This window comes from Phlebotomus papatasi, chromosome 3 (assembly GCF_024763615.1).
Source record: "Phlebotomus papatasi isolate M1 chromosome 3, Ppap_2.1, whole genome shotgun sequence".
Taxonomy (NCBI): Eukaryota; Metazoa; Arthropoda; class Insecta; order Diptera; family Psychodidae; genus Phlebotomus; species Phlebotomus papatasi.
The window spans coordinates 78,168,786-78,181,098 of NC_077224.1; the positions used below are offsets into that span (position 1 = coordinate 78,168,786).

Here is a 12,313-nt window from a genome sequence, read left to right on the forward strand (position 1 = left end):
TGTCTGTTAGAGGGTTAATAATAATTTATCATTTCATTTTCCTTCAGCCTCCATTTTCCTTTTACTTCGCTCCAAATGGAAAGTAGGTAAGGGCACAGAGAAAAATGGGAAACACCTAATTAATTGGAGAATACCTCTCTCGAAAGATTTATTTAATGAATTTTTATTGAATAAAAAATTATATAGCAATTTCTTGTTGGTAAATAATTCCGTTCAATTATACAGTGCGTATTTATTCTTTTTTTTCACAAAAAAATTTAATATCATTCCTCATTAAAGATTCCATTCCCTTCAAAATGTAATTTATTTTTTTGTTGTTGAATAGTATTTACATTATCAGCAAATTTTCTGCCTCATCGATGATCTATATTTATATTCTAGTGTGTATTTTCATGTATTATTTTTAATCATAACAATTTTTTTTTTATCTATATGAGTTTTAATTTATCTGTGAAAATATTCTGTTTGTTGGGAATTTGTATCATGAAATTTCAATAAAAAACGCCTTTAGCTCCATTCTATTGAAATTAAAGTTATGATGAAAAAATATTCAAATTGAAATGTTATATACCTACATGAAATAGGGCTGCGCATAGAGCTTTTTTTGTGTAAAACTTTTTTTTCGAAGCATTTAGGATTCAAAGGATAAGTTCTGTCACAAATTTTGCGGCACTTTGGAATATCTTTTAATTCGGGCAAATCTACACCATTCTCATTTCTCTAACGTATTAGAGCAAAATAACACTTGTTTTCATACCCAAAAAAAACTTTATGCGCAACGTACAATCATTTCATAATTTTTGTCTTGCAAACAAATATGAGACATTTCATCAAGACAGAGTGAAATGTAGTTCTTAAAAACATGTTTACATAACAAAAGTTATTAAAAATTCAAGTTTCTTTCGAAAGTCCTAAATTAAAAATCACTTGAAAAATTTGATAGCGATATTTCTTTCAATCTTAAACAGCACATTGATGGTTTTTCATTCAATATGTTTCAGTTACACAGATATTTTGTTTTTTTTTTGTCATAAAACTATTAGTGAAAGTGATATATCATTGTGGGATTTTTGTCATTTCTTGCCCAATTGTTAGTATAATGTATTAGTAAGCCTTGAAGGACTGGATGATTATTTTTTTGTTTGTTTCTGGAATTCAAAAGTATATTTAATTATTTTTTTATGGAGTTACTAATTTGATTGATTTAAAAAGAATGTTTTTTTACTGAATAAAAAGTAGTGAAAAATGTTCTTAACTTATAAATTATTGCCAAGGATATGAGTATGACGCTGTTCCTCCTTATTCTTAATATCTTCGGTTTATCTTCGATTAGAACAATAACTTTTGCTTAGCAAAAAAATGTTTACAAAATAATAATTTATTTGTGCAAACTCCAAAATGTTCTGGGCACTCACTAGGTCAAGTAGTAGAGCACTTGCTCTATGATGCAAATGTTCCTGGTTTGAATACCCATTAGAATTTTTCAAAATTTTAGTATTTGTCAGAAATTTTCTGACGATAAAGGTGTAGAATTGTATTCAATAAACTTCACTGCACTTGAGTCCACGAGGCATGGGAAAACGATTCTATCCCATTTTAGTAGCCTATTTTAGGTGTGACGTTTTGAAGAGGAGGGCTATGTGCATGTCTATTCCTTTCAAACCTTCATGAACCGTTATACCGGCTTCAGACTGGAGGTATAGCCCAGTTCCGGAAAGCCTCAAAAATCTAAATAACAAACAATTTTGTTGATTTTTCAAAATCTAATGGATAATTTGCCCTAAATATCCAATCCGTTTTGATTGGATCCTTAATATCCAATCAAAATCTTGCCTGATAAGGAATTAGAGGATTTAAGCCATATGGCTAATATGGGCTTCAGACCTAAGGTTTAGCCATCTGGCTTAACTCCTCTAATTCCTCATCAGGCACGATTTTTTTTTCGGAAATTGTTATTTGGAATTGGATAATAAGGGCAAATGATCCAATAGATTTTGAAAAATCAATAAAATTGCTTGTTATTCAGGTTTTTGAGACCTTCGGGAACTGGGTTAAGCCTCCAGTCTGAAGCCGGCATAAGTTTAAGGTCTGAAATCCGTATCACTGAGGGCGTTTCGGTTGCGCAGGGGTTAGCCATTTAAAGACGTTAGCAACACCGGTGACAAGAACAATTTTATACCGCAAATTCTGGGATAAACGAGTTGATGGCTCGGTCGTGATATTAATAGAGAACAATTCCTCGGATTATTTAAATAATCTTCATATCATTATTTTTTCACAATTACTACTATTTTAAACTGTTTTTTGAAATTAAATTTATAAACATACTTTATATAGTAACCGCTATCTTATTTCACTGTATTCTTTGTTCAAAATTTGGGATACTGAACAGGGTTGAAGAAGGAGTTCTGCCTCGACCGAAGTATATCTCATTGCAACATTGCAACATTTGCAGTAAAAAAATAATATGGTTAATAAAAGGATCAAATTTGTTAAGTTTATTAAATAAAATAATAAAATTTATTCGGAAGGAGTTCATCTCCTTGATTTACTTGTACTACTACTACTACTATCTGTATTCTATCAAAAAAAAATTTTTTTTTGAAGAGAAAATAAGAAAATTGGGTCAGTAGAAATAATAAATCGATTATTGTTCAATCAAAGACTCTAAAAAAATGAAATCACCAAGTAAATTTGGCCTAAGGAAAGAAAGGATTATTTTGCTTTCTCCATCATCACATCATAATAGATTTTTAATATTACATAAATTAGATTCATTTTGCGTAAAGTTTAATGCTTTAACTGACCATTTAAAATTGATCAAATTTAAGTAAGACTTTAAGAATGGAGATCCCACTTATGGCCTAGACCAGATTACATTTCCATCAGTTTCTCTGACTAATCCGTCTCTCGGCTTAAGCCCAAAAAACGGCTTAATTAATGGAAAACTGATCCGAATTTAGTCAAATCAATATTTTAATTAATTAATTACGTTAAGCTCTATCTAGGCTTAAGTCGTAAGTGTGTCTACGGGATTATACTCTTATGCTTGACAATATATTCTAAATAAAACCATTTTCGTACCACAAGTTAATCATCCAGATTCCTTATAGAAATGATATAAATTTCGTTTTCTTTGTACTTCTTTTGAAATATCAAATATAATTTTTGAAATGTAGCGTTTTCGATACAAGTTCTCCGTACAACTTCTTCTGAAAATCCTTCCGAAGAATGTCAGCAAGAACAAAAATATGTCAATTTATGAAAAGTTTGATAAAATTGACATTAGATTCACATAGTTCATTGATATATGTATGTTATGTATAATAAATTGTCATCTTAAGTGATATATTAGTTACGTACATTGACTGAAATTTCTCTCATTTTATGTCACTTTTTACATAAGATCAATTTTAACGTTACTCTTCATTTTAATTATCTACAATAGAATTTTTAAACTATTTCCTTTTATCTATAATCATCTCTAGAATTTTCGCATCAATATTTCAATCTATTCGAGTTACGAGAAAAAAATATCTCACTAATTTCTCTTTTTTTTTCTAATATAAAAATATCAGGCTATTTCCATTCGATTGAGAACCTTATTGTGAAAATAATTCAAATGCGTTGTGTATTGAAAATAAATTAAACTTTGATTATTACGAAGGTGGGCCAATTTCAATAATAAAGTCACTCCCTTCAATTTTACTCAACTTAAATCTAATGGAAAGTTTGATAAATTAGTATTTTATTACCACTAACTATGCAATCATTCATAAAGTTACGCCTTTTGTTGCATTTTGCTCCCAAAAGGAATGACCAGAGAATGCAAAACAGAAAAGCAATTAAAGATTGTTTTATTTGACTCAAATGGAATTCAGCTTAATTATTCGTCGATAATTTCTTCATCTTTTGTATCATATACATTTATACATAAAAACTTTTATTAATATACAGATTTCTTTTTTTATTTTTTTTTTGTTTTAGATATTTTCACCACATTCGAAATGATATTTTCCGCGGATTTTGCACGGTACTTGCTCTTATGGCTTTCGCACAATTGCTGATGTCATTGTAAACATGAGATGTCAAATTCATATTTACAAGGCTGAAATTTTATCGCGCTATCATTTTACACAACATACAACTTTTGTTTTGTTAAAAATATGTGAATGCTGTATCACATTGAGGAGTACGTGCAAAAAATTTGTTTTGAAACAATATTTTGGAAATAAGATTTGAGCGAGGTAATTCTACTTCTATAGTCATCTCCGTCATTCACTCAAAACATCAATAAATCTTATTTTGTAAACATGTTTTTGACATTTTAGTGAGTGGAGAGTGAACGAGATTTAGATCTAGTCATCTCACTTGCTCTCATAGGCAATTTCGAAAACATATTTACAATCAAAAGTTATTGTGCACTGCTCATTGCACAGATAATGATTATTCAATTTTTTTTGTTAATATCTGTTTTCTCTAGTCATTTCCGAAATGCTCGTAAAAAATCCTAAAAAAGAAATATTTCAATTATTATATTTCAATTTAGCGCTGGACTACTTAATAAACTAATTTTTATTAACAATGCAAAAATAACCACTTCGTCGCCACTTTTCACCACTTTTCGCCAGTTTTGTAACCACTTCTCGCCACCCGCTTGAAAAGGTCCAAACTCGATTATTTTAGGCAATGTTTTAAAAAGAATACATTCAGCATTTCTATTTCCTCATGATCACCTTATTATTACTCACTTTAAACGATTGTTCTTCACTTTTATTTGAGAAATCAAATTATAGGTCTATTGCTGAAAGTAAACAATGCAGATTTGACAACTGACAGTCTGAGAAGTGAAGTTAGCGCCGCCTATTGAAAAGAGGTGGCGACAGGTGGTAGAATCATTCCAAAATATTACCACTTTTCGCCATGCTTCAATTTTATATAAAAATAATATAAAATGAATTATTAATTAACTAAATACAAATTTTATGTATTCCACAAGTGTAATTAAATATTCAATAGACAAATTATTGATTCAAAAAGATATTTTTTGCTTGATGAAAATTTGATGATACTTTTAGTATATTTGGTAAGAAATATTGGATTCGATGCAATTGCTTAAAATATTACTCTAAAAAATGCTCAAAATCGTAAATTCAAAACGAATAATTAATATTTTTCGACTATATATGTAGCAGTAGTAAAAATACAGAGAACTTTGCGGCTCATTTATTTTACAAATCGCGAAAAATAGAGATTTCAATATAAGTGGCGAAAAGTGGTGATTCCACTCTATTTGTCAAAAAACGAAAGACATTATATAAACGTCAAGACATTATATTATGAACAATGCAAATCAAAATTGCAAACTTTAACGAATTTGGGATCTAAGAAATATCTATTCGGCAGGGAACACATGCTGGTAGTTACGTCAAAATACTGAAATATATTCAGTGTATGTAACAAAATTCATGTAAATATGATGTTTTTCATCAATCTACCTTTTCTATAAGGAAAGATGTTCAAATTTCATATCCCAAATGGTGTAGAAAGGGTTCCTAACATGACACAAATTCTTAAAGTGCCAATAGGTGTTCTTTCGTGCCAAGTTATTGGGTTCTAGCATTGCGTATATCCTCATTGAAAATTACAAACATTTACAAAATTTTTACTTGCAAATTACTTTTTCTCGAGTTCTGTTTGATTCGCTTTAAATGTAGCCAGATAAGAAAAAAAGTAAATAAAACAAAAGCGATGTATGTTGCGTATTATGTATCGTTTACTAACCCTTAAAATATTTCTAGTCATATTTACAAACAGTTGTCAGGGCAAATTTTTAACTTAAATAATAATATTAATTTACATAAAATTTATGGTTATGGAGTTAATAATTTCCTTAAACCTAATTCTTAGAATCTATACATATTTTTTTCTCTTTATTGTAAATACTCACTAGACGTTAGTTTCTTCTAATAAAATTTTCTCTTATTCCTCCACATAAAATCACAATTCAGTTTACTTTTGTGAGAGTGATGAGCAAAATTTGGAAGGATTTGTCAACCTTCCAAAGAAATGTCAATCTCACAAATGTCACAAATGTCATTCTCGCGCATTTAAAATCCCGTCAAATTCATTGTAATTGTTTTCGAAAGGAATTGTTTGTTTTAATTTTTTTTTAAATCTAAAATTGGAGAAGAACATTATTATATCATGTATGTTATATAAAACTTACTTGATAAACTCTCTTTGGCATTTTATGGCTTTTCTTTCGTATAGTTTAATTGTGAATTTGATAAGTTGGTGTATGATTTGATGCAGTACATAGTTATCTTAGTGGCATCGGATGGATGTCTCCCCCAGCTGTTCTGCTCACGAGACATGCAAGTGTGATAATCCAAAAAAGTGCTAGATGATCTGGATGGATTTTCTGTGATGAACTCGTTCCAGCTGGCAAATAAAAAGTCAGTGAGAATTATTTCAAATAATTGCTTCCCAAACTCCAATATAAAGGCTCCCACTTGGGCTGATTTATACATGGTTGCCCATGGGTTTTGGAAAAGATGAGGAGGGAGTTAACAGATGAAAGCTAGAAGGTGTGACAGAGCTTTTCATTTATCTTCCTGATGTTTCTCCATGTCTTCTGCTGATGGCATTAAACACGGAAGCTTCACACAAGTATTAATACATTTGAAAGAGGTGTAATCCCTTCGAAGAAAGGAAGGAGATTCTTACCAACTGAAGGTTTGTGTTGTTGGGGAAAATCTCACAATTTCATTTGGTATCTTTTAGAACAATTGGACAATTTCATGTTTGTTCTCAGGAATTTTCAGAGTAAGGCAATATTTCATAAATAAGGAAGTCAAAAGTAAAGGAATCTAAATTGAATTTAGCGCTGGATTTTAGTTCATGCCATCAGTTGCCCAAGTGGCATATCGTAATTTAATAATTTAAGTAAGACAAGAGCCTTACGACATTTATTTTTGCATATGTTTTTGCCTAGAGGCACTGAAACCTATAATGGAAAGTTTTTTCTAAAGAGAATTGATTTATCAGTCTAATATATTTCGAAATTATACGTTAAAAGCTATCTAAAACTACATATTTCATAATATTTGACGAAATAATATAACAACCACGAGCAAATTTGTTTAAGTCATGGTGCAATAGGGTAAGTGTGCCAAATTTCGGCATAGTTGCATGCAAGCGTCAAAGTCTCTAGTTTGAAATGTAATATTTTAAATACAAATTGATTTTTTTTATTCTTTCTTCTGAAAGAGTGTTGCTTTTAACCTTGTAAAGAGTTTACCGTCTTTATTTACTCTAAAATCATTCTTAATACATTTTAAAATGAATAAAAAGGGACAGATAATCCTAACCGGCTTATGTAGGTGAGATTCTTAACGTGAGCTAACTCGGAGTGCATGCAAATTCGATTTAGAGCTGAAGTTGGGAGACGCCATTCAGTTATCTTGAATCAAATTCGTGAAATTATACAAATTTTGTATTTAAACCAAAATATCAAGGATTTGGATGAACTGATAGAAAAGTGATATATGGATGAAATGTAGACCAGAATGTTCTCTATAATTTTCCCATAGAACATGATCTCATCGATTACTCAGAAGCCAAGATAAGCGAGGTTTTTTGTTTCTTAACTCGTTTTTTCATCCAGAGTGCCCCAAGTAGTCATTTGTTGAGCTTCAACTATTTCAAAGAATTGTTGTATTTTGTGGGACTTTCCATTTAAAACCCTATTTTAAGTGTCTTGGTGGAGTAGAGGCAGTCAAATTGGCATCTGAGTGATTTCAAAGCGTTTTTATGGGAAAAATCATTTTTTTTCACACTTAAACGGCAAAATCGGAGTGATAGCGTAGTCTGAGCGGAAAATGATGTATGGACGAAATGTAGAGACAAATGTGTTCTACAATTGTGTCGAAGTAATCATCAAAATCGGTTTAGCGACAGTCGAGATAATTGAGGTTATGTGATATTGAAATTGGTTTTTCGACTGTGGCGCCCGTGGTGTTGGTCCCACGAAGTTGAAATATTCTAGAAAGTTGTAGCATTTGGTGAGATCTTTCGTTTAAGCCCTCACTCATCAAAATCGGTCACATAGAACCGGAGATATGATTTTTTGAATTTTGTGAACTTTGACCCCTCATATCTCCGGTTCTGTTTTAACCACAGCGCGCATACGCACCATTTTGGAAACGTCCTAGACTGGACTACAACATACTAAAATTTCATTAACTTGCACAATGCCGTTTTTGAGAAAAGTGACTTTGAATTTCGATGAATTTTGACGCTATCACAGCGCCACCTGTGGTGACTTTTTGAACTTCCATCTGAAAGTGCTCATCGAGACGAAACCAAAAAGGTAAAATTTAGGTCGCTATGTTAATTAGAACCGGAGATAGAGGCCGGTCAATGTTCGAACTTTGACCCCTTATAGCTCGGGTCAGGGGTTATGGATCGACTTAAGGTTTTTTTTGTTTGATAGGTATAACCAACAGCTACAACATACTAAATTTTCAGCCCGATGCACAATGGAATTTTTGAGTTATTTAACTTTTAAGATTTAAAAATTTTCTTTTTAAAAAAAGCGCCCCTAGCGGTGGTTTTATGAACTTACGATGTTAGAAGGGGAAGTGGCATTTCACGAGAGCTTTCCAAAAAGCCCTCACTTTTTAAATTCTGACAATTAGAACCGGAGTTATGGCCATTTTAAGAAATTTTTTTTGGACCCTTATAGCTCGGGTCAGGGGGGTCGGGGGACCTTAAGTTTGGTATTGATGGAAAGCTCTAAGGCCCAGCTATAACGTACTAAAATTTGAGTCCGCTGAATGCCATAGGGGCGGAGCTATTGAGAAAACAAAAAAAGGGGGGTCTTCAAAATGGTGGAAGGAGGGGTGGGGGGTGGGGGGTATATGCACCAAGTTGCAATTTTCACCCGATATATAACCTTTGCCGAAAACCGCAAGTCGATATCTTTTTTAGTTTAGGAGCTATTAAGCTCCAAAGAGCGGCCGGCCGGCCGGCCGGCCGGGACCGTAACTCAGCCACATATATATTCGGAATCAGGAAGTGGCGAAACACATTTTGGCCAAATTTGAGGTCGATCGGACGACATGAAATTTTGTTAGGATTATAGTAGGTGAGATTTTGTTAAGAATCTCACCTAATATAGACATATCTTTGGTGCCCTATTTCGGCCACTTTCATTCTCATATTTCCTTGCCCTTCGGGAATTCTTCCAATATCTTTTTTACGTCATCTCATTTGTCGAAGCTACATTTTTTGTTATTCTTTTGCATTGTATAATCTCTAAAGTACGTAAAATCGAAAAGTTCATGGAAATTCGAGGAACAGAAAAGGTGGCCGAAATTGCAAGCTGGTCGGAATTTAGCACACTTACCCTATCTGCTAAAAATTTACAGGAACAGTGAAAAATTGCTTCACTTTTTATTAAGCTTGATGGGCACCTTAGTTATAAGATTAAGCATTATTAAAATTGCATAGGTTCAAAATGTCTAATATATTTTATTTAATAAAACCAATAATTCGTGTAAATTCAGTTTAAGCATTTTAAGATACCAATTTTTACATTTTTTTAAAAAAATAAATCTTCGCACTTGTGTTTTCTGAATATTTTAGATAATATGCTGACCATGAATTCATCCCCTGTTTTAATCCTTTGAAGACGAGACTCTTTATAAGGAACGAAAATCAACAATAAAAATTAAACCGATAAACAAAATTTGTGGACTGTCTTACATTTCCTAACCTTGGGAAGTCCAACAGTCTGATCGGTACATTTTTTGTCCCTGTGAACGATAGGGACAAAAAAAGCCCAAAAATTAAAATATTTTTTTCTGACAATATCATTGAATGATAATTTTCTTTCTTATGAAAAATATTATGTATTGTTATTGTAGTTTATAGTATCAAGAAGTTTTGCTTAAAAAAATTAAAAATATAAAAATATAATAAAAATCATTCATCAATGTGGTAGTTTGAAAATTCGTCACTTTGGAGCTTAAATATTTACTACATATCAAGTAATTCGAGATTTGCAAAAAATATCCTAGATTCCGACAACTTCCTATTTAGCGATTACTCACAAACATTAGAATGAAATTGTTTTAGGTTGACAGGAAAAATTGTTTTCTCTATGGGTTACGGGAGATCCAATCGTCGTTAAAGGGTGAATATTCTCCGAAAAGTTTTTCCGACAGAAATTATTTTAATCAAGCATTGTTATGCTTAATCGGGGTAAAAAATAACAGAAGGCGCGGTGTTAAAATAGCAAAAAACTGCACTTAATTTAATTTCGTCTACAGTTCGCCTTTTCTGCCTATTCTACCTTTTCTTGCCATAGACTGCTATTGGTAAGTTGCTTGGAAAGCACATTTTTCGAAAAGGTTACGTAGGTCCCGCTGATTAGAAAACAGCATATTTTCTTTACATCTTGTTTTCAACATTATAGAAAAAATATTTAATTCCAGCTTTTAAGCATAACAACATTTTTACTATAATTTCTGAAATTTTCATTTCAAAATTTTAAAAATTCAGTCGTTGGGATCTGATTTTTGGAGACGGGTTTTCAAAAAAAAAAGACTTTCCGTGGACAAGATGTCTCAGAATATATTTATCTGACGTCTTCTTATTAGTTGGAATTAAACTCGTACTTGAACCTTAGAATTATTTTTTATCTTGATATTAACTTATTTTACAAGGGAAAACGTGGTATAAGATACGCCGAATATTTTTTTTGTAGAAAATTCTGCCAAACATCTAAATTTCATTAAAAAATGTACCGTTTAAGTACGAGTATAACTTCTCATCTAACAGGAAATATTGGTTTTTTGACGTCAGATAAATATACTCTGAGAAATCTTATTCACCGAAAACTATGCTTTTTTCAGAAAAGGTCTACGAAGATCAGGTCCCAACGGCTGTATTTTTAAGGGGTTACATCTGTATCTCAGGTCAAAAAAAATCATTTTTTTTTTAATTTTTTTATTTTATAGTATAACATTTGAAAAATATTTTCTGAAAATTTCAAGTCAATCGGAGTAAAACTCTCCGAGATAGAAACTAGAAACACGCGTTTTTCTCAAAACACCGTTTTACAATGCGGTAGTCAAGATTACTAAGAATCTACTAAACCGATCTTTCTGAAATTTTGCATAATTATTTTGAGAAGTATTATCTAGTGTTTGAACAAAGAATTTGCACTTCCTTTAATCAGAACCATTTTTACAATACAAAGTGTGTTGAAAAATAGGGTAAAATTGATACTTTTTTACAAAAACTTTTGCGAAAAATCCAAATTTTGCTTTTTTTTCAAAAATCCTTCGTTCATCCAGGGATCCAACTAATCCTCTAACAGAGTATATTCGGTTTTTTTGATTTCAGATGAACCTACTGGGAGAAATCCTGCCCACCGCAAGGTCTATTTTTTGAGGAATGGTTCCGAAAATCAGCTACCAACGGTCGGATTTTCAAAATTTTTCAATTTTTTTTTTTTAAATTTTGTTCTAAAGTTGCTCTTTCATATCCCAAAAGTTGGAATTTCTAAAATATTTTCGACACAATAAATTATTATTAGAAGAAGGCCTATTTTTTGACCTGAGAGACCCATGTAACCCCTTAAGATTTCTATGAAGTTCAGAAAATATATGCGTATACCTTAAGAAATGAATCTTGAAAAAATTTAGAAAAAATATGGAATTTTCCAGTGTTTTTAACCCACGAAACCTTTTAAGTTTTATTACTCTCGTCATAGAGGCTATTTACACCGCCGCATTAGATTGGAATTGAACTGCTCCAAAATCGGATTTCGGATAATTAAGTCTTAATCTAAGGCAGTAATCTAAACGATTTCATTAAGATCATTTAGACTGTCGTATTAAATTTTTACTGAGTTGTCCCAAGAACCGATTTTGGGACGATTTAATCTCAATCCAATCCGGCGGTGTAAATGACCTCACAGGTTCGTTTTGTTACACAGTGCCCACAGTGCAATTGTTCGTCCGGATATTATCGGTCAATTACTGATTAATAGCTAAACCAGATAGGTTGAATAATATGGCGAAATACCCTAAAAATCCATAATTTCATTTTTTTAGTGTTTCCTTTAAGTTTTTCTGAGCTTTCCTATAATTAGTAATGAAATTTTGTTTACTAATATTTTTGCTTTCCTTGACGAAAAAACAGAAACTGAATAAAAATTTACGGCTTAGCAAAATTGTAAGGAAGAGTTTGTTCCTTGTTTTTTTCATAAAATTGTTTAATATGGTTTTATACCGCGATC

At 31.5% G+C, this 12,313-nt stretch overlaps 1 protein-coding gene across 2 annotated transcripts in view; it reads right to left on the reverse strand.

Annotated features, from left to right (window-relative positions):
- Positions 1-147: 147 nt before the first annotated feature.
- Positions 148-12,313, reverse strand: part of LOC129805899 (uncharacterized) — a 304,927-nt gene continuing 292,761 nt past the window's right edge. For both annotated transcript variants that reach the window (XM_055854137.1, XM_055854138.1), the window contains exon 7: positions 148-6,444. In XM_055854137.1, coding sequence (XP_055710112.1) covers positions 6,323-6,444 — 122 coding nt within the window. In that variant the 3' untranslated portion in view covers positions 148-6,322. The remainder of the gene's footprint in view (positions 6,445-12,313) is intronic.